The 21592-nt window shown below is 63.9% G+C and overlaps 2 protein-coding genes across 4 annotated transcripts in view; both read right to left on the bottom strand.

The window, feature by feature from the left end:
* CCDC154 (coiled-coil domain containing 154) overlaps nt 1-6064 on the bottom strand; it is a 7276-nt gene extending 1212 nt beyond the window's left edge. Inside the window, exons 1-13 of the mRNA XM_040634456.1 lie at nt 5792-6064; nt 4978-5219; nt 4700-4889; nt 4537-4583; nt 4158-4253; nt 3675-3798; nt 2087-2188; nt 1874-2002; nt 1672-1793; nt 1305-1419; nt 1078-1215; nt 381-500; nt 227-303 (exon numbers count right to left, since the gene is read on the bottom strand). Of these exons, the coding sequence (XP_040490390.1) occupies nt 227-303; nt 381-500; nt 1078-1215; nt 1305-1419; nt 1672-1793; nt 1874-2002; nt 2087-2188; nt 3675-3798; nt 4158-4253; nt 4537-4583; nt 4700-4889; nt 4978-5219; nt 5792-6064 (1775 nt within the window). The remainder of the gene's footprint in view (nt 1-226; nt 304-380; nt 501-1077; nt 1216-1304; nt 1420-1671; nt 1794-1873; nt 2003-2086; nt 2189-3674; nt 3799-4157; nt 4254-4536; nt 4584-4699; nt 4890-4977; nt 5220-5791) is intronic.
* A 59-nt stretch (nt 6065-6123) lies between these two features.
* Nucleotides 6124-21592, bottom strand: part of CLCN7 (chloride voltage-gated channel 7) — a 26089-nt gene continuing 10620 nt past the window's right edge. For all 3 annotated transcript variants that reach the window (XM_040635567.1, XM_040635568.1, XM_040635569.1), the window contains exons 3-25: nt 19384-19455; nt 19206-19271; nt 18665-18797; nt 18286-18395; nt 17601-17681; nt 16713-16775; nt 16541-16624; nt 15819-15912; nt 15521-15585; nt 14911-15027; nt 14184-14238; nt 13670-13730; nt 13052-13190; nt 12169-12262; nt 10885-11054; nt 9810-9861; nt 9467-9594; nt 9216-9301; nt 8865-8994; nt 8267-8326; nt 8021-8197; nt 7810-7890; nt 6124-7591 (exon numbers count right to left, since the gene is read on the bottom strand). In XM_040635567.1, coding sequence (XP_040491501.1) covers nt 7505-7591; nt 7810-7890; nt 8021-8197; nt 8267-8326; nt 8865-8994; nt 9216-9301; nt 9467-9594; nt 9810-9861; nt 10885-11054; nt 12169-12262; nt 13052-13190; nt 13670-13730; nt 14184-14238; nt 14911-15027; nt 15521-15585; nt 15819-15912; nt 16541-16624; nt 16713-16775; nt 17601-17681; nt 18286-18395; nt 18665-18797; nt 19206-19271; nt 19384-19455 — 2205 coding nt within the window. In that variant the 3' untranslated portion in view covers nt 6124-7504. The remainder of the gene's footprint in view (nt 7592-7809; nt 7891-8020; nt 8198-8266; nt 8327-8864; nt 8995-9215; nt 9302-9466; nt 9595-9809; nt 9862-10884; nt 11055-12168; nt 12263-13051; nt 13191-13669; nt 13731-14183; nt 14239-14910; nt 15028-15520; nt 15586-15818; nt 15913-16540; nt 16625-16712; nt 16776-17600; nt 17682-18285; nt 18396-18664; nt 18798-19205; nt 19272-19383; nt 19456-21592) is intronic.

The following is a 21592-nucleotide window of genomic DNA, read 5'->3' as shown; positions in this document are numbered from 1 at the left end:
GGGGGGGGGGGGGACAGGGCAGGAGGAGGGCAGGGTGTGCAGGGGGTGGGTGCTCATCTTTGCTACCCCTCCAGTGGGACCTGGGCGTCCCCAGCAGGAGACAGGCGGCAAAGCCCAATGACCTGTGCGGGCTGCCCCTGGTGGGGGCCGAGCCCAGAGCTGGGGCGGGGCTGTCCTATGGGCCGCCGCCGTCCTGTGGGCCGCGGCCCGGGGGGTCAGGCCTCACCTGGCTTTGCCCTCAGAGGAGATCTTGAGGTCTGAGTCACTCTTGTGCAGGATGCACTTGTCGGAGACGGCCTCTATCTGCAACAGACGCGGGGTGGGCGGGCAGCCCAGGCGGCCCAGTGGGGCGGGGGCGACGTGCCCTGGTCCTCACCCACCTGCCGGGGCAGGCTGTCCACGCACTGCCGCACCTCCCTCAGACGCGCCTCGGCCTCCTGCTGACACTGCGCCAGGCCCTCCAGCCATTTCTGTGCCGAGCCCTCCCACTCTCTCTTTGCCTGGAACACAGACGCCGGTGGGGGCCGGAGCTGGGACACGGAGGGGGACGGACAGATGGACGGGGCCCCCTGGAGCCACCGTTGGAGCCAAGAGGGTCGAACGCACACAGCTGAGAGCTCCACATGGTCTGCACAGGGGCACAGGCGTCGGCAGGGACAGGGACAGACAGCCGCCCCCAGCTGCAGGAGAGGGTGACCACCCGGCGTCCATCAGCAGACGAACACTCAAACCGGTCACACGCTGTGTGCGCGCCTTTGTAGGAAACGCCCAGAACAGGCGAATCCCCAGAGGCTGGCGGCAGGTCGGGGTGGCCAGGAGCCGCGGGGTGGGGAGGGACCGCTAGCCGCACGGGGCTTCCTCTGTGGTGTCAGAGCAGATGTCCTGGTGACAGGGTGGCTGTTCAGCCCTGAGGATGCGAGGAGCCACCGAGACCCCGGCTTCGCGAGGGTGGACCACACGATGTCAACGACACCATGGCAGGAAAGAAGGAGCCCATGGCGAGGGCTTGCCGGCCACCATGGAAGCCGATGTGTGCTGGGGGCCACGGTGGGCCTCGCGGCCGGGGTCCCCGCTCACCTCGCAAAGCCGCACGCTCAGTGTCTGCTCCTGCAGATCCAGTCTCCAGCTCAGGGCCACCAAGTGGTCACTCAGGTCCTTCACCTGCTTCCCCAGCTTGGCCAGCGACACCTCCAGGGCCTGGCTCTTCTCTTGGAGCTGCGGGGGGCGGAGGGGGGGCCGAGTGTGGCTGCCTGGGGAGGCAGGGGCCCCCCTGGGGATGCTGACCTGGCCCCTGGTGCCCTCACCAGCTCCAGCACACTGTGGGCCTCCTGTTGGGCCAGCTGGCCGGCCTCCAGGCTCTCCTGCAGGAAGGTGGCCAGCTCCTCGGCCCGGCTCTCCTCCAGGTGCCCCTTGCTGTCCCTGGGGGTTGATGCCAACACAGATGGTCCCTCAGCCGAGGCCGCCCCCTCTCAGAGCCGGGCCATGGAAGGAGCCTGGCTGCTGGGTCCGGAACCATCCAGAAGACCCCGGGGAACAGGGGACGGAGAATGGTCACAGGGCCCCCCGGACGGGGCTCCATCCCCTGGTGCGTGCAGAGTTCTCCGCGGGGGCAACAGGAACTCCCGTCCAAGGGTGCCAGGCGCCACGGAGAAAGGCGGTTCGGACACCCACCAGGCCTTCTGCTCGGCCCGGAGGATCCGGTTCAGAGACACCTGGTTCTGTCGCACGAACTTGGTCAGCTGGATCACAGCCTGGTCCAGGCCCCGGCACTGCTCCAGGAGGCGGCCTTCTTCCTGCTGCCGTGCAGAGGTGGCCCTGAGCCCCTGCCCCGGTTGCCCAGACGCCCCCGTCGCCCCCAGCTCCTGCCGCCCACCTCGTGCAGCCCCTGCAGCGCCCGCACACGCTCCTCGGCCAGCTCCTGCAGCCTCTGCCCCCGGCGTTCCAGCTCCCCCCGCAGGCTGCTCTCCGCCTGCAGCCGGGTGCACTCCGAGGCCTTCATTCTCTGGGGGGAGACAGCCCCCACCTGCCGTGAGCGGGGGCGCGGGGGGGGGTGTCACAGCCCAGCCTCAGGCCCACGGGCCCCCACCTTCTCCAGGGCCAGGAAGCTCTTCTGAAGGAAGCCGCACAGCTTGGCCTCCCTCTTTAGGAAGCGGAGGCTCATCTCCTCACCAAGCTTGGTCACCTGGGCCTGGGGGAGTCAGTGTGGTTGCCTTGTGGTCGGACCGTCCTCCTTGCCTCGTCCATCCCCTGCCCTGGTGGCCCCCCGGCCCCCTTGCGAGCTCGGACTGCTCTGTTTTCTTGCCCAACCGTGTCCGTCACAGAGGGCCCCAGGCCCTGAGTCCCCTGCTGTCCCCAAGCCCTGCAGAGCGGGGCCCACCACACCCCCTTAGGATGGATGGCAGGGGCCACACGTCCCCCCGGAGGGCCAGGCACGAGGGCTGTGAAGGGCCTACAGGCCGAGCTCCAGTGGATCCAGACCACGCTCAGTGCTCACGGTGACCGCAGATGCCACCCAGGGCAGGTGGCAGAGCAGCCACGGAACTGCATCCTGAGCTGGGAGCCTCAGTCAGGGGAGCTGAGTGACTTTGTGCACACACGCACGCACACGCACACACCGACATGTGTGCACAGACCCACACACGTCTGTGCAAGCATACACACTTCACCCTCGCCCGCCAGGCCCAGCGTGGGGCCCCTCCCCCTCCCCTCCCTCCTCGCGGGCTCCCTTCCTGGGGCACCAAGGGTCTGAGTGCGCCCGAGACCAGGTGTCAAGGCCCGGGCCCAGCTCCCATGGCCACAGGGCAGGTGCGGCCTGAGCCCCCGCAGATGTTTGAAGCGTATGGGACGCGGGGTCTGGGTCGCAGCTCCTCAGCTCTGCGGTTCCAGTGCGAAACCACAGTGCATACTTGGGTGTGGCCACGTGCCGAACACACTTGACGAAAACTGGTGGTGGTCACAGCTTGCTGACCCCGGCCTAGCGGGCACGCAGGGGAAAAGGCAGCGCTCCACGTGCATGCCCGGCGCACCAGGAATCCTGGGCCCGGCGCCTTCTGGAGCTCCCGACTGTGGCGGCGGACTGTGTCTCAATGCAGCCAAGACACCAATTCCCCGAAGGGCAGCAGCAAGGGGAAGGCCACCGAAACTGGGCAGCCGAGCTATGTGGGCAGCAGCTGGGGAGCACGGGGCCGGCGCCCCCACCTGCTGCACCGGCGACGCGGTCCCCGGCCTCTGTTTGCAGAGCTCAAGAGGCTGGGTCTAGAGCAGGAGGGGAGCGTGCACCAGCCCAGGGGTGGGGCCGCCCCGGGAATGACTGAGGAAGGGGCTTCAGACCTACGGTGTTCAATTTTCTGATCTGGGTGCTGGTCACAGGACGGGGAGAAGGACCAGCGGCAGAGCCACCGCCAGAGAATGACCTTCTGTGATGAAAGATGAGCTCCATCTTGGCGCTGCCAGAGTGGCCGCCACGGGCTGCACACGGCCAAAGGGCCCCTGAAGTGTGGCTCATGCAACCGAGGGACCTAAAACGTTAGCTCTCTCCAGATGGAGCCACCTGTGGCTGGTGGCCACGGACTGGATTGTGCAGGACCTCAGGGTCACCCCCCGCCCCAGGCCCAACCACGTGGCCGGGAAGGACGGCTCGCCCAGCTGCCCAGGCCCGGCCTCCCTCCCGGTACCTGCATCTTGGCCACCTCACGGTCCAGCCTCTGGCCTGCGTCCTCCTGGCTCTTCTGCAGGGCACTGCAGGCTGCTTCCCGGAACTGCTTCTCCTGCCCCAGCCTCCCGGCCAGCTCGGCCAACCTAGGGCAACAGCTGCAGCTCACAGCAGCCCAGCCGGCTGGATGGCCTGACTGGGGAGCCACCAGGAAGTTGGGGGGGCCCTGAGACACTGAGGATGCTTCCCGGGCCCAGGCCCGCAGCTGCGGGGCCCAGGCTGACCTGCAGGCCGGCGAGGCAGGGGTTAGATAACCCCATCTGCAAACACAGACACGGGCAAGACACTGACCTCCGTGTCCCCAGGTGGGGAGCCAAGAGCGGCCTGGGCCAGTGCGACTGGGTGGGGCAGGGGGCGGGGACTCTGGGCTCAAGCCTCTTTTCCCAGTGACCACACGTGGGGGGTCCAGAGCCAGGCCCCCAAGAGGGAGGCAGGCGGTGCCCACCTAAGGCTGGCTTCCTGCTCGGTGTCCTTCCGCTCAGAGTCCTGGAGCGCCTGCTTCCTCCGAATCTGGGTCAGGGCCTCCCGGACCTCCACCAGCCTGGCACATAAGAGCTGCTTCTGCCTGGGGCCTGCCTGGCCAGCCCTCCCGGCTGCCTCTGGGCGTCAGAGTCCTGGCCCAGGGGGCCCAGCAGCCGGCCTCCCGCTACGTTCATACAAACCCTGACCTTTCTGAGTTGGGCCAGGGATGCGTTCTGCTTACCTGAGCAAGACAAGGAGCGGGGGTAAGGCTGATGCTCTGGGGTCCCACCCCAGCCGCTGCTTTCCCAAAGCCCCTGACCCTCCCACTAAGGCCTGTGCCACTGGTGCGGGGGGAGGGGTACCTCTTGTCCAGGGTCTGCATCTGGTTCTGGTTCTGGGGGCTGGGGAGCTGCAAGGAGGAAGGGGAGGCTGAGCCTCGTGGCCCGGCCGGCACAGACAGGGGCCCGAGCTGGGCACAGGGTCCCGGGAGCAGGGGAGCCTTGCCTCTGGGTGGGGGCGACTGACCTCGAGGGCCTCCTTGCCAGGGGCCCAAGCCTCCTGTGGCAGGTCCTCCTGCAGCCTCTTGAGCTCTGCGTCCTGCAGCTGCACGCAGGCCCGCAGCTGGAGCATCTCCCGCAGCAGGCTCAGCACGGCTCGCTCACAGCGGTCCTTGTGTCCCCGCAGGGACGCCACCTCGGCCTGCAGGTCGGCCAGCCTGGCCGGGGGAGGAGCAGGCCGAGTCGGGCCACGCACGCCGGGGCCGGGCGGCATGGCTCTCCCACCCCAGCTCTGCCCGGGCTCACCACTGCTCCAGCTGTGCCCAGTGCTTAGGGGAGTCCCGCTCCGGGATGGAGGCGGTGGACGCCAGCTGGCTGGACTCGTACCTCTCAGAGATCTCCTCCAGACTCAAGAGCTCAGGGCTGGCCAGTCCTTCCTCGAGCGGAAGCCCCAGGTCCCCCAGGGTGATGGTGCTTGTCTGGGAGGGGGGTGAAGCCCCCGACGAGGGGTTGCTAGCAGCCAGCTCTGCAAGAAGGTGGCTTCCAGACTGATGAAGGGTGCCGGCTCCCAGCTGGGGCTCAGGGTAACAGGGACCAAATCACTGCAGCTCGTGGCTGAGTGTCCACTGAGCTCTCTCGTCTGGCTGAGTCGCACAGCCTGGCCCCGGGACGCCTCGGCTCTTGCTGCCCCACAACAGGGAGCTCGCGCTGAGAGGCCCAGGCTCCCGCCTGAGGACACACAGCACCAGGAAGCAGAAACAGGACCATGCCCTGCCTGCCCAGCTCCAGAGGGAGCCCCCTGGGGCAGTAAGGCCCCTTGAGGGCTCAAGAAGCAGAGCCGCCTGGGTGGCCCACACCGCACCCCCGTGCAGGCCTTTCCCTGGACTGTCCCCCCGGCTCGGCCCCTGTTGGCACGAGGCTCACCTGGTATGGCTTCAGCCACTGCCCAGAGCTGTGCAGACCTGGCAGGGAAGGCGGGGCTGGAAGACTCTGGGGCCTTGGGGAGCACGTGGGGCGTGAAGAGGGAGCGCCTGCCCTCACGCCTCCCCTTCCAAGACAGCAGCAAAGTAGGCAGGGCAGGCGGGTGGCAGGGGCTCTTCTCGAACCATCTTTTTCTCACCAGAACCTTGTGACTTCGTGGCCCAACTGCCAGTGGAACATGGGCCTTCGACTCCGCTGGGCCTGCAAGGCCTCCCCAACTGCCCGTTTCTGGGAAGATCTCAGGGGTGCTGTTGAGCTGGCTGGCGTGGGTGGTGGCAGCTGGCCTGCAGGGTAGGGTCCGGAGAGCTGGGCTGGCCTGGGTGGGAGGGATGTGTAGGCACTCGCGGGCCGGCTGGTGGGACAGCACACAGGGTGCCCCCAGGAGCCGGGACAGGGTGCAGGCCGCAGGCATGGGCCGTGCGGCGCCTCCAAGTTCCTCACGGCCACGGTAAGAAAGCAAAGAGACAGGTGCGAGTTTCCAGTGTTTTATTTAACCCAACATGGGGACTGCGTGCTCGGTTCAACATGTCATCAACATGAACCGTGACACCCCCGCTTTCCCACACCAGGTCTTCCAAGCCCAGCCTTGTGCTCCCCAGTTTGCGTCAGGCCTGCGTGGACCCGTGCTCCCCACGTCTGATCACCCAGTTCCTCCCACCGAAGGCTGACCGGGGTCTCCCCAGGACAAGGCGACTGCTCCAAAGTCAGCCCCGGTCTGGGGACCACATCACACCCCTCGTGGCCCAGAGTGGCGTCCAGACCGAGACCAGCATATCCCACAGACGTACGCTGGCCACAACTGCCCCTTCACGTGAGTTTCTGGGCTTCCTGCCTCCATCCCCTCCCAGGACGGTCAAGGCATCCCCATCCAGGAAGCCCCCTACTCAGTGGCCCCGCAAACCCCCGACGGCTGGACCGTGGCCTGTGCTGGGCAGGAACCAGGGAGCCGGTGCTGGTCATCAGGGTACGATTCCTTTATTTCTCTTTTCCGGAGCCCCCCCAACTCGTCACCCTGCGTCCCCCAGACGGTTCCCGCCAGGAACGGACTGGCTTTTCATGGCCCCACTCCCTTGAAAGGGGCCCAAACCAAGGAGAACTGCCCCCACGCCCCCAGGCTGCCACAATGGCAACTGTGCAGGCTTGTCTCAGGAGCAGGCCAGGGAATCACCTCCAGAAAAGGTCCCCTGGGGCCCCGGGGACACAGGACACCGGCGGGGAGGACGACAGCGTCCTTGCTCCAGGCTCACTGGCCCATCCCAGAGCCCACCTGCCCCAGGACAGTACCAGAGCTGCCCAGAAGGTGGCCCTGGGCCAGCAGTCCTCAGAGGCCAGCGGGAGCCCCCCTGCTTAGGAATGCCAGTCTCTCAGTGCACACGGGCGACAGCTGTCAGTCTGGACATCAGGGTGACGGAAGTGTTCAGGCCCCCGATGGTTCTCAGCTCTCTCTGGCAAAGATCCCGGAGGACCACGTGGAAAGTCTGGGACACAGCTGGCTTCTTTCTAGAGCCCGCTGCCACGTCTGCTCCCCAGGGCCCTTGCCTCCAGGTCCAGGCCTGTCACCTCGAGGCCGCAGACGGGAGTCGAAGGGACAAGGCTACGGGCCTCTGGGGCAGCTGTGCGCCCCCCAGGCCCCAGCAGGTGAAGCACAGACGGTGTGGTGCTCCTGGGCCGGCCCGCAGGGGAGTAGACAGCACGGGAGCAGCAGGGGGCCCCACCCGGGGGGGCCGGCTCGCTCGCTCTCGCACGCGCACGAACACACAGACACACACACACACGTCCCGAGGACTGGGGGACACTGGATCCACTGCTTCCCCGGGGAGCGAGGTGGGGGCCCCGGGGAGGGGCCAGGGCCTCACGTCTGGGCCAGGGAGAGCTCCTCCAGGCCCCCCTTCCCAAGCCGGTACCTGGCCAGGTCCTTCCTGGTCACCAGTCCAACCACCTGTGGGAACAGAGCTGGGTCAGGGGGGCAGGCAGCAGCCTCTTGCCACTGTGGAAACTCTGCTCCAGGCCCTGGGGGGTGGCACCGTCTGGGGGAGCCCTGGAATTGGGCACGGGGCCAGTCTGGGTCCCGAACCTTAAGTCCCCGACGGGCTGACAGCAAGTCCACCCACCCCCGTCCCCTATGAGCAGGGCGGGCAGGAGATCCCGGCCACTCGCCTGGTTGCAGTTGTCTACCACCACCAGATGCCGAAGGCCCAGGGCCCGGAACAGCTTGAACACCCGTGGGAGGGACGCGTCCTGCAAAGGGGGCAGGGCCTCCTCTGAGCTGCCGGCCGGACCCACCCGGGAAGGACCACCGAGCCTGGGTCTGCTGGCAGCCCCCCACCCCCGCACACCACCGTCCCTGGCGGCAGCCCGCGGCAGGCACCTGGGGCACGGTGTAGGGGGAGGGGTTCATGAACTCCGAGAGGTCCATGGTGCACTCGCGCTCGTCCTGCGACACATGGATGGACTGGATGGGCGGGAAGCGTGGGTAGGCGTCTCGGAAGTCCTTGAGCCTCAGCCGCCGCCGCACCAGGCCCATGCTGGAGCGCTCCACGAACACCTACGGGCAGTGTGCGTCAGACCCCGCGCCCACCGTCTCCTGCCCCACCCCCAGGCGCCTGGGAGCTACCTTGTGCTTCAGCAGGACGATCAGCTGGGAGCGCAGGATCAAGCCCTGAAGCCGCGCGGGCTGCGGACAGAGACCACCGTCTGCGGGGGCCTGAGACCGAGACCCTTCCCGCCCCAGGGGCACCCTGCCGCGACCCCAGACATCTGCCGTGGGCATACCCCGCTGTGTGCCCCCTCCACGCGTGGACCCCAACTCTGGGCCCTGGCCCTGCTGCAGGCAGTCCGCCTGCACGCGCTCATCACCGCCCAGAGTCCGGGGGCGGCAGCGGGACGTGACCCGGAGCCAGGACGAGACAGCAAGAGGCCGTGGTGAGACGCACGCCACCGCATCCGTCCAGACCGCTCCCGACACACATCAGCGCCCCGACTCCCTGGCCGATGGTGCAGCGTGGGATAGGAGCCTGAGACCCGCGGGCGCCGGCAGCCCTGACCAGCAGTCAGCACCCCTCCAAAACCGCCTCCCGGCCGTGTGACTCGGGTCTTCTGCAGCTGGTGGAGGTGAGCTCGATGTGCGTGCACAGTTTCCAATCCACACACCACGCCCGAGGCCATGCACATGTGTGGGACGGTCGGTCCACCGCGCCCGGGGCCCTGGGTACCTGGGTGTCGCCAGCGAACTCCACCACGGGGAACCCGTTGTGATTGGACGCCGTGTTGCTGAGTATGTCCACAATGACGCCCACCTTCTCCCTCCTCCGCAGGCAGGTGACCGGCGTGCTCATCACCTCCCTGGGGAAGAGCGTCTGCTGTGGCCTTGCCGTAACCAACCACGTGACAGACGCCCTCTCTTCCCACCAAAGTTGAAGCTCAATGGGCAGGAAGCCACCCGATGCAGGAAACCCAAGGACAAGGAGGCAGGCGGCCAGCCGCCCGGACATCCGGACACCGGCACGCCCTCCCAAACCTCCCGGGGGTGTCCGTTGTTCCGCTGGCCCCCCCGCAGGCCATACCTGGCAGTGAGCGAGTGAGAGGTGACGGGGGCCTCCCAGTGCAGGAAGGGCACACTCTGCAGCTGGATGTGCATGTCGTACAGGCCCTAAGGAGGAGCAGCGGGTGATGCTCAGAGAGTTAGAGGGCCCCTCCCGCCGCCTCTGCTGCAGACCTCCCAGCCCCAGTCTCAGGCTCCCGGCTGGGGGCGTGGTGGGGGGCACACAGAGCAGGGGGCAAAGAAGGCAGGCACGCCTCTTCCCACAAGCCGCACCTCGATGAAGATGTCCCCCACGATCTTGGCGGTCATCAGGACCAGCATGATGGGGAAGCCGTACGTCACGTTGCTGGTGGCCTCCATCATGATGACTGTTAGGCTGAGGGTCATCCTCACGATCCCACCTGCCCGAGGAGGTCGGGGGTAGGCTCCAGCCCCCGCGGGCCGCTCCACACGACCCCTCTCACCTCCCACTGCTCGTGCCGGCGCCCCCACCCATTTGTCCTGGTGGTCTAGCCCTGTAGGCTGAAGAGCGGGGACAGTGGCCCTGCATGCCACCATGGAGTGGACTCACGCCCCCTCCTGACCTTGGGATGCCCTCGTGGCGGCCAGGACTCACCCAGCTGGGCAGCTGCTCCCATGAGGGCATATTTGCCAGGGTCCGCCCAGATCTGCGGGGATAATGGAGGACGTGTCAGAGGAGTGGCAGCCCCCTACGCAAGCCCACTGGGATACGTGACCGCCTGGGGCCCCTGGCCCAGCAATGCCAGCACTAGAAGAAAACCCCAAAATTCGCACACACATGCACCCTGGTGTGTGGGAGCACCTAGAACGGAAGTGTGGAAACACCCCGGGTGTGCCCCGCTTGGGAGGCTCCGGAGGACGTGTGCCAGCCGCACACACCGCACAGACGGCAAGAAGTCCATGGGCCAAGGCGGGAGGAGGGACAGATGCACGCAGGGGAGGATGGCGGCGCCCCGTGTGTGCAGGGAGAGAACCCAGCACGGACAAGAACCGTCGACACGGTGCTCGGCAAGAGAGAAGCCACACAGGCCACGCTGCAAGCAACTCCGCTCCGGAAATGCCCCAGACAGGCACATCCGCAGAGACAGAGGGCGGGTGAGCGGCTGCGGGGGCTGGGGCACAGCAGTGACCCAGCGGGCACAGATTTCCTAGGGAGAGGAGAGCGCTGTGTGCGACAACAGACACACGACCCAGGTGATTCTCGCATACAAAGAACCCCTCAACTGCACGCTTCCACGGCGAGACGTCTGATGGTACGTGAATCCCCTCTCAATTAAAAAAGAAAAATCCAGAGCCACGGCTGGAAGAAACCCGACACAGGCACAGCCAGAACCGGAAAAGGGAGCAGGTGGGAGGACAGGGCACCTTCCTTGGCTCCTCTCATGGTTTCAGAAATCTTAATTTAAAGACTCAAATAGGAAAGGAAATACAAAAAAGGGAAGCCTACCCCCCAGAGGCCGGGCACACGCGCCCTGGGCACGCACTCTAGTAACACTTAGCACCTCTCCCTATGCGCGTCTCTGTCCAACACGTCTGCAGATGGCCGTGCTGATCGCGTGCTCGGTCCAACACCGGCAGCCAGACGAGCTTGAGGCCACGCCGAAGGCCAGGGGCTCTGACGCACCTGCCCCTCTGCCCTGGGAGAAGCCCACGGAGAAGCCCATACTCACCGCGGCCCCCGTAAGGTAGGACAGGGAAATGCCGAAAAGCCGGCCCCAGGCAGCCCCGATGAGCAGGGACGGGATGAAGACACCGGCGGACACCGTCAGCCCGTAGGTCCAGCAGGCCAGGAAGAAGTAGACCAGGGTGAAGAGGCCAAGCGTCATGGGATTGTAGGAGCCTAGGGAAGAGGGGGCTGGGCCAGGGCCTGCCAGGTGGATTCACCCAGAACACGGTCGTTCCGCCCCAGCTGCCAACCAGTCCGGAGGTTGGTGTCCGCCCAACGGCCCAGCTCGGTGCCCTGTACCAAGGGCTCGGCCTCACCCTGGATTTAAACGTCCTGCTAGATTGTGTGAACCCATCGCACGTGCACAGAGACATAAAGGCTAGAAAAGTTCTCAGCGACCTTGCTCGTGACAAGGAGCAATTAGAGATGGCCTAAAGGATCCCGAACTGAAAAGGGAAAGTGATGTCGCAGAACCACCACACGGGGCCTTCCACGGACACACAGAGTAGGCGCTCTCGTGGGCCTGTGTGCCGTGGGTGGAGGCGAGGCCGCTGCCCAGATCAGCGCCCATGGAAGGCGTGCTCTGAAAAGCAGTGGTCTGCATTCACAATCTGTTTTTTTTTTTTTTAAGATTTTATTTATTTATTCGACAGAGATAGAGACAGCCAGGGAGAGAGGGAACACAAGCAGGGGAAGTGGGAGAAGAAGAAGCAGGCTCCTAGTGGAGGAGCCTGATGTGGGGCTCGATCCCATAACGCCGGGATCACGCCCTGAGCGTGAAGGCAGACGCTTAACCACTGTGCCACCCAGGCGCCCCTCACAATCTGTTTTTTTAAATTAAAAATGTCTGTGGCTGGGGGCACCTGGCGGGCTCAGTCGGAGGAGCGTGCGACTCTTGACCTCGGGGTCATGACTCTGAGCAGCACGGTGGGGGTGGAGAGCACTTAAAAAGGAAACATGCGTGGCCTGTGTCACCAGGCTGGAGAGTGCCCCGTGCAAGCAGCTCCCAGGAGGAAAATACCATGGGACACAGGAATGTTGTCACGATGGAGAAAGCCCCAGCAGCTGCCCCCCAGGAGGGGAAGGGCCTGGCCCACCCCTGGGCCCCCAGCCCTTGTGCACAGTGTGCCCGCCTCCGCAGCAAGGATGGTGACCTCTGCCCTCGGGGCACAGCTGGCCAGAAGGGGACCCCCAGGCCCAGGGACTGCGGGTCAGTCTCAGAGTAGCCCGGAGGGATCAAGGCCCACGTGGGGACATGTGGCTGATGGCGCGGAGCTCAGGCACGTACCTGGGGGGTCATGGAAGAGGCTGACCACGCTCTTCTCCGGGGTGTTGAAGAAGGCGGCGGCCATGGAGTTGTACTCGCCATCTGCACAGAAGAGCTGCAAGGTTGGAAGAGAGAACGGGCCGGTGGGGCAGACTGGTCCCGGCCTGCACGGCGCCAGGGGCCAACCACGTGATGGCTGGGGCAGGTCGTGGCCTCACGGGAGGCAGGACACAAGGACCCAGGCCTGGGAACGGCGAGGGCTTCAGAGGCAGGTCCAGCATGCGGGGGCCAGTCCACAGGACACGCGGTCACTGGGGCACGTGGGGACTCCGGGGCTCAACAGCGTGGCTCTGGAGCCCAGGACCCACCCATGACACCGGTGTTCCCCCACCCTGGCCACCAGGCATCTGCTCTGCCTCTGTGGCTGTGCCGGTTCTGGACATTTCGTATACAGAGTGTCGCACGACACAGAGGCCTTTGTGTCTGGCTTCTGTCCATGGTGTTTCTGAGGTCCATCCATGTGGCAGCGTGTCAGGGCTTTGGCTCCTTCCACGGCCAAATAAACCCACTTGTGGACAAACTGCGTTCTGCTGATCGGTTTGCCAGCTGGCGGGCACTTGGGCTGATCCCTGCGGGCTGTGGCCGTGCTGCAGTGAGCATGTCTGTGCGGGTGTTGGGGCTTCTCGAGTCCACACCCATGAGCCCCCATTTCCGAAGTCCAAGTGTGGCCCCCGGCAGAGTGCCGCTCTGGGAGGACGATCGGGGAAACCCCGTCCAGTGTAACGTCCACTCTGCTGATGCCCGGCAGGCCCGTGAAGCCCACCTGAGCCTGGAGTTCAGCTGTCGGCCACCCTCCGGCCCCGTCCTGCCTGATGGACCTGCCCACCGGGCCTGGGCCTCCTACCTGGAGGGGGTAGGACACGGAGCTCCCCTGCAGGGGCTGACAGTCTCGGGATGAGTAAATCAGCACGAAGGCGACCGTGGCCGTGACCGCAGCCACCAGCATGGCCTCAATCACCTGGAGGCAGGGCCGGTGGATGTACCTAGAGCAAACAGCAGGACGGACGGGACCTCAGGACGGCTGGACACCCACGCAGCTGCCACGGCACCTGGAGTCCGTGTCTCAGGAGAGCCCATCACAGGACACGACCGGGGGCGACACAGCGCACGCAATCACCAGGTCATCTGCTGGGCACTCGCCGACCGCGTTTTAAGTCCAGGCAAGAGAACGAGAAGGAAGAAGTGCTTCCTCAAGCCCAGGGCCCTCCCCGAAGGTTTCGAGAAACCCGAAAGCTCCGAGAGCTGCTCTTCTGACAGCAAGAGGGCCTCCGCAGGCCCAACTGTCCCCTGGCCCAGGGCCTCCCAAGCCTCCAGCCACGCCCAGCCTCATGTGGCCCCCCGCCCTACGAACCAACACCAAGGAGGCCCATCAGCACGTGGCCTTCCAGCACCCCCATGGGCACAGAGCCCACAACACACCCATTTTCAAAGGCCCCGGGTCCACAAAACGGAGGCTTCTCACCTGATTCGAAACATTGTCAGCCAGTAATTCAAGGCATTGAACACGGCCCCAAGAATACCACCTGTGACCAGGAGGGGGCAGCGTGTAAGGGACCCGGGAGAAAGGCCAGGAGGACAGGGTCTGTGTGCTCTATGTCAGCACAGCCTGGCAGACGGACAGGCAGGTTTCTCAAAGGCCCTGCCTTCCTTCCGCGGAAGAAGGTTTTCCAGACTAGAAAGCACCGTCCAGAGCTCATCTATTCCTTAGAGGAGCACGCCACCGAGGGCTTCTCCAGGGGTGGTAAAGCGCTGGTCTTCCAGCTGTGGGCTCCCTCCCGGGGGCGCGTGCACAGAGCGGGACGTGGGAGGACAGCTTACTGGGTGTGGGGACCACGGCCCCCTCCAGCCACTTCAAAGCTGGGCCAGGCCTGGGGTCTGGCAGGCCCTGACCCCGCCACACACTCTGACCCCACTGGAAGTCGCCAGCTGCCACCTGGGGGGGGACAGGAAGCGTCCCTCCGTGGGACGGCCCTTACCCACCACGCCCATGGCGATGAAGATAGGAATCTCATGGATCGTGTACACCATCGTCTGCACAGAGGAGAGAACGAGCATCCTGTGAGGAGAACATCGCCAGCCCCCTCCACTCCGACACGAGCATGGACACGGCCCGTGGTCGGCCCGCACACGGGGCCTCCAGGACTCGCACGCACAACTGTGGAGGTCCTCAGGAGAGAAGTGTGGGTGTTCGAGCAGACTTTCACCCGCTCCTGGCCCGGGTCTTTGTCCACCTGAAGGTGGGGATGGCCTGAACTTTTGCCAAATGGCAGTCAGGGGGGCACAAGTGAGGGGAGCCCCGGGAACACATCTCGTGACCCCGAGCGACCTGAGGGCTCCGCTGTGTCCACATGTGTGCTGGCCCTAGAAGAAGGGTCTCAATGCACAGCACCCACATGCCCCGTGGAAGCGACTGTGTGAGCACCCTGGGCCCGCCGTCTCCGCACCCCATCTGACAGTCCGTAGACTGCCCAGATGCCCCCGAGAGCACCCAGCGGGTACCAAGCGTCCTCACCTGCATGGGTAGGTCAGGTGTGAGCTTTCCTAGGTCACCTCCCAGCCCCTGGCACTTACAACCAAGAGCTCAATCCTGCAGCTAAGAGTGACTGTTTCCCGAGTCCACGTTCTCAGGATGAACCTTAAGTATGTGGCCAAGGTCCAAGCCAGAGAAAGAATCAGAAAGAACGAGGGAGCATAGTGTATTACCTCTGTGTCAAATCTTCCAAAATTGATAAGCCCCGGGCTGGAGAGGTCCCATATGTTTCCATGGTAAATACTCAGGACGAAATTCAGGGTGAACGTGGAGATCATGGAAGCAAAGAACTGTGGGCAGAGGGGAGCACACGTACCGTCAGAACTACGGATGGGAGGCTGGGGGGCCGGGGGGCTGGGGGGCCCGGGGGGTGCTGGGAGGGGACCCTCCCCGCTGGTCACGCAGGAGGTGCTGGCCTCTCACGGCCGGCCAAGCGCGGTGCGGCCTTGTCTGCATGAGCGTCAAGGCCAAGCCAGTGATGGAGCCGAGGGACGAGGTGTGCGGTGGGGTCTGGGGGGCCCGAAGAGGACAACGGGGTGCAAACACGGCTCACGGCTGACAGGGGAGGCACACACGGCAGGACAGTGGGCAGCTCAGGTTGAGTGATGGGCAGAGCCGGCCGTAGCAGCCCCACAGGGGCGCAGCTCCCAGCGCAGCGGATTGGAGACCCCAGGGGAGGGCACCACAGTGCGGGCCGAGAGCCAGGTGCCTGCCCAGGCAACGGAGGCCAGGGGACAGCACGGCCTGAGCTCCGCAAGGGAGTGGCCCTCTGAAGGCACTTACTATTCTCCACGTCAGGAACTGGTTCCAGAAGGAGGCGCCCTCCTCCAAGCTGAACAGAACCCCACCTGGAATGGCAAGCAGCCCAGCCCTGACGTGCTCCCGGGACACACAGGGGAGCCAGTGGCCCCTGCAGCCTCACACCCCACAACCCAGGGGCACCAAGACTGGCAGAGGCGGCCACCGGGCCTGTCGGGGGCATGCGCCCACACCCTCACCCCACACCCAGTCTGCAAACATCAAGACCCCTCCTCCACATAGGAGGGACCACGGCTTCCCCCACGCGGGCTGCCCTCCTCACCCACGGGGGCTCCAAATGCAGCAGACACACCGGCCGCGGCTCCCGCCGAGACAAAGTCCCGCTTCTCCGTGTCCCTGCGGAAGTACTCGAAGATCTGCAACGGGAGCACATGGGGACATGTGGGGAGACGCAGAAGCTAGCCTCCCCAAGGGTGCTTCCCTCAGAGCGCGGCAAGGTTGGCGAGCGCCACGGAGACAGGGCCCGAGGGAGAGGGACAGGGGTCACGGAGGGGTTTCTGGACGGCCACCGACGTGGATTCACGAAGACCACAGAACAGACGCGGCAGCACACACCGAACGCGCCCTCACAGACCAACGGCCAAGAAAGGAGGCTTGTGACAATGACGACCCTTCACAGACTGCGTGAGGACCCATCCGACACCTCAAAACCCCGCAGAAGACCAGACAAATGCCAAACAAACGAGGCACTGAAAACACGATCTTGACGTAAAAACACAAGACTGTTTCATAAAAACCACGAACGTCTCTGAATTCCCACGTAAAGTCAGTGCAACACCCATCAGAATGCTGGTGGCTTTTGGGGGAAACGTGACAAATGGCTCTGAAACAGATCTTGAAAATGAAGTGTCTTCAATCTGCGCGTGAGCCGCTCCTGACCTCCCAGGCCCCACGTGCCTTCGGAACAACTGCAGGCGAGGCCGTGGTCCCCGCAGAGCTTCCTGGACATGCTAGGGTCGTCCGCGTCAGCAGGAGAGCGCTCACCTTGAAATCTCGCTTCAGTGACGTCGACCTCCCCTGGGAGATCCCGGCGGCGATCACAGAGCCCGAGTGAATCATCGGCCCCTCCTGGAAGCACAGGACGGCTGCCCTCAGAAAGCACGGCCCCAAGAGAACAAACTGGCCTCGGTCACAGGCAGCAAACAGGCTCCATTACCTTTCCCACTGCCAGCCCGCCCACCACGGACAGGATCACGCCGGACACTTTGATCACGAGGGTCTAGAACACAAAGGAAGGTACGTCGAGTCTCTAAAGGCCACACAGAGAATGTGTAGCAAAACCGTATCCGCAAAGCTATCCTGACTGCGCCCAGCTCCAAACCCACGAGACAAGGAAGGCGTGCAGGGGGGCCAGTGTATGGCGGGCATCCTCGGTGCTGGGATTCTGGCTGATTCTTTCCTGCCTTGGCAAACCTTCCAGTTTTCTAACCCGGTAAGTCGTGTGTCCCAGAGAGCCGAAAGCAGCAGCCCCCACTCCTGTGGACACGATCCGGGTGTATCTGCCACCCCCGCGCCCGCCAGGCTGGACCCTGTGGTGTGCGGCCAGGACCACCCTGCTCCCTCGGGCTGCCGCCACCGGTCCCGCAGCCCCGGTACACAGCTGCAGGCCCCGGGAGCACACCGCCCCAGAAGGGCGGAGAGAAGCCTCTGGCTTCTGGAAATGGCCTCGGAGGAACCACGCTCCTGACACTCCAATCTCTTCAGAACTGGGGCGTTTTCGAGAACGTTAAGCATGATGAGTATCGAGGAAAACTATGAACACAGGAAAAGACTCAGGGCGGGTGCACCCCCCACTCCAACAGAGCTGTTCTCACCTTGAGACCCTAACACCGCGCAGCCTGTGGTCACAGTGGACGCCTCATTCAAGCACATGTGTGTCATTTACAGCGCAAGAGAGAAAACTTTACTTACCCCCTTCCAAAGAAAATTTACGTGAAATGCATACACACGCACGTGGGCAGCCCACAGAGCGAGTCTGGCCAAGTCCCAGAGGTGTCGGAGCCAAAGCGGCAGCTCCCAGCCCAGCGCCCCCTCCGGGCCTCACCTTGAGCCGGACCACATGGGGGATCTTCACCCCATTGAGGAAGCACTTGATCTGTGGGATCCCGCTGCCAGCGGCGACCGGCTGGAAGGAGAGAGAGGCGGGCACTGAGCCAGGCTGAGCAAGGGAGGTGCTACAGCCGCCAAGGGCCCAGGCGGACACGGCCACGTGGTGCCCAGGGCAGGGGACAGCTGCCCATGGAGGGGTTCCTGCTTCTCCCCATTCCAAAAGCAGTGATGATGGGGGTAGTGGGGAGCAGGCCATGGGAAGGGTCGGGAATGGAGCGGAAAGTAGGCCCAGTGTCCCCACGTGGGGGCGGGAGGGGCACCACACTGCACCACAGATGGAAGTTTCCGGATGCTACACCCAAGGGAGAAGCAAAGAAAGAGGCAGACTACAGGGAGAGAGGCTTCTGGGAGAAGTCCTGGAAAGAAGGCGTGGTTCCTTCCACCTGGACCAGCCTTGATGGTGAGGCCTGCACGTCCCGGGCACCCCCCGGGGTCCTCGCTGCGCAGGGCAGGAGTGGCACCACGGGAACCGGGCGCCTTCTGCTTTGACTGCCCATTAACACCTATGCCGGAGGCCCTGCCAGTGTAGCCCCGCCAGTGTAGCCCCGCGGACCTCGCCAGTAGGAGCTTCAGGGTTCCCACCCATAGGAGACCCTGCTGTGACCTCCTGGCGGCAGTACCTCCACAAAGGCGACGATCGCAGAGCCCACAAGCACGAACGCGGAGTTCAGCGTGGCCCACAGCAAAAGGGAGAAGGAGAGCCCGCCCCTCTCCGTGAACTTGTCAATATCTGGCGCTCATCAAGGACGACTGGCAGCTTCAGCCCTGGCCTGCCTGCTGCAGTCCTGCGGCCCGGCCTTCTGGGCCCAGAGTGCCCCCCGCCCTGGCACGAGATGCAACCACGCAGCCACACCTCTCCCACCTGGATGGCAAACACGCCCGGCTCGGAGGCCTCGCACCACCGGCCGGCTCAGGGCTGCACAGCCACTCCTGGGACCCGCGGGCTCCGCGGCGGAGCCCGTGCCCCCTTCTGTGCTGGGGACTACAGACAAAGGATACTGTCCTTGACGACCTTGTACTTTAGGCCGGCCACGTTCTCCACCACGATGTCGATGAAGCAGGCCACGAGGCCCGTGAGGATCCCAATCATCGCACAGATGACCCAGCGTTTCATCTCCACCGTCCGGAAGGCCTGTGGGGAGGGCAGCTGTCAGAAGTGGGCGCGGTGGGGAGGCCCCCACTCACAGGCCACTCCGGAGACGGCGCGACCAGCTCCTGGGGTTTTGCCAGCCGCCGCCACGAGCAACGGCATGCCACGTGCAGGACCCCGCGCCCGGGGAGGCAGCCTCTGGTCGACGTCTCAGAGGTCGTGGGCCTTCGCAACCACCCCACACTGTGGCTGACGACTCCGCGTGTCCTTCTCCATCACACCCCCCGACACACCCACTCCTGCCCCGTGTCCTGTATCGGCGTCTCTGGCTCCAGATTTAGAGGCTCGAGGACCACGGAGGGGGTGGGAGATGGCCGCGGCCAGAATGGGGAGCAGCGCCAGGGCAGCTGGGGGAGGCACGGTCTCGAGGACACGCCAGCCCAGACTTACTGTGTGGTTGATGCGCCTCTCCTCCTCCAGGAACAGCTGGTTCTCGCTGTTGTCGTAGTCCAAGCTCTGCAGGACAGCACCCACGACACGCGGCTGACCCGGGCTCACGGCAGGCCAGGGAGGGGGACAAGGGGCCCGGGGGCTGCTCGGGGTCAGGGTGCAGAGGGAGAAGGCGCACCTCATACTTGAGGGACAGGAGCTTCTCGTTGTGCGGGATCTCCTTGGGGAAGGGGTGAGGGGGGTCCATCTCCTGCAGAAGTCAGAGGCAGAGACACACACTTGACAAACAGCACGTTTAGGAGCAAATGCGAACGAGAAGCGGAGGGGGCACGTGTCCGTCTGTCCCACGAAGCCAGGAGTCTGGAAGTGCAGGCCCACGCCCCTCAGGAACCCAGACACAGCGTCCTGGACAAGATGCAAGCAGATGGGTCCCTCGGCACCATGGCCAGGTTAGGATCACCCCAGCGACATATCCGAAAATCGAGAGACCTCGTGTTTGTGGAACCATGGGAAATACGTCCCTGATCGCGTCCCAGGTGCTGGCACCCAGCTCTGAAATCCCGCGGCCTCTCTGGAGGGTGTTTTCTGTGTGCTCGGAGACAGGTGGGGGCTGCCAGCCAGGAGACCAAGGCTCACTCAGAGAGCAGAACTCTCTGTTCCACACCCTGACCTGCAGCCTCTGCGGAGGGGGAGGGGCCACAGACCGAGCCCAACACCGACCACCGACCGTCTAATCCACCGCGCCTGTGGAACCGGCCTCCCTGAAAACCCGAAGTGAAGGGGTTCGGGAGCCTCCGGCTACACGGAGGTGCCGAGAGGGGGAGGGGGCGCTCCGGGGCAGGGCCTGGCAGCTCCGTGCTCCTTCCCTGCCCCCCCACCCCCCCACACCCCTCCTGTGGGTGTCTTTCATCTGCTGTTCCCGAGTCATATCCTTGATGATGAACCAGTCACCATAAGTAAGGTGTTTCCCTGAGTTCTGTGAGCCGTTCCAGCAAACCACGGTGCTCGAGAAGGGGGTCATGAGAACCCTGACTTACGGCTGCTGACAGCCTGGGCGTGTGAGTGCCATCTGGAGTGGGGGCGGTCTTGTGGGACCGGGCCCTCAGCCTTGGGGAGGTCTGCACCCATGCCGGGCAGATAGTGTCAGAACTGAGTTACAGTGTGGGACACTGCAGAGAATTGGAGAAGTGCTTGCTGAGGAAAACCCACACATTTGGTGTTTGCAGTGTTGTGAGTAAAAACAGCTCAATACCATTTCCACAGAATAAAGGACAAAATCCTCAGGATCATCTCAACGGATTCAGGAAAAGGATCTAATAAAAATCCAACACTCCATGGCAAACATACGTCACAAAGTAAGAACAGAAAGGAACCCCCTCAATCTCATCAGGGCGTCTAGGAAAACCCCACGGTGAGCGTCCCACTCGATGGTGAGACGGAAGCTTCTCCCCTAAGATCAGGCACAAGACAAGGACGCCCCACACGGTCCTGGAGGTCCTACCAGGGCAAGCAGACAAGAAGAGAGAAAAGGCATCCAGAGCGGAAAGGAAGAAGTAAAACTCACTATTTGCAGAAGACACGACCTCGTATACACAAAATCCCCAAATACACTAAGAAGTTATTAAAATAATGCACTCAACACGACTGAAGGCTATGGGACTGGCATGCAAAAATCAAAGGCTCCTCTACATACCTGCAAGGAGCAGCCAGAAATGAAATTAAGAAAACTTAGGACAGCATCAAGAATAAAATGAAATTTATTCCTAAAATACACACAGCAGAAGAAGTGTAAGATGTGTGCGCTAAAAACCACCAAACACCGTTGAGAGGAACGGGAGATGTGAATAAATGGAAAGACCCTGTGGTTCCTGGGTCAGAAGACTAAGTGTGAAGCAGCAGCGAGCCCCAGACAGGCCCCGCGGGCGTCCTTGAAGAAACGGACATGCTGGTCCGAGAACCACATGGAAACGGAAGGGGTCTCGAGCAGCCAAAATGACCTTGAAAAAGGAGAACGGGCGCCTGGGTGGCTCCGTCAGTGAAGCATCTGCCTTCGGCTCAAGTCATGATCTCAGGGTCCTGGGATCGAGCCCCGCATCGGGCTCCCTGCTCAGCGGGAAGCCTGCTTCTCCCTCTGCTGCTCCCCTGCTCCTGCTCTCTCTCAAAATAAATGAATAAATAACATCTTTAAAAAAGAAAAAGGAGAACAAACCTGGAGGACTCTCACTTCCTAGTTTCAAAACTCACCACAAAAGCTCTAGTCCTCCAGACGGCGTGGCCCCAGCACAAGGACAGATGTGGGGATGGGTGGAAGGCAAGCAGAGCCCCGAGAGAAACCCTCACGTTTGCAGCCAACTGCTTTTGTGACACAGTGCCAAGACCACTCGTTA

Source organism: Ursus maritimus, unplaced genomic scaffold, assembly GCF_017311325.1.
Source record: "Ursus maritimus isolate PB19 unplaced genomic scaffold, ASM1731132v1 scaffold_2, whole genome shotgun sequence".
Taxonomy (NCBI): Eukaryota; Metazoa; Chordata; class Mammalia; order Carnivora; family Ursidae; genus Ursus; species Ursus maritimus.
This window is presented reverse-complemented; position numbering and strand designations above follow the sequence as displayed.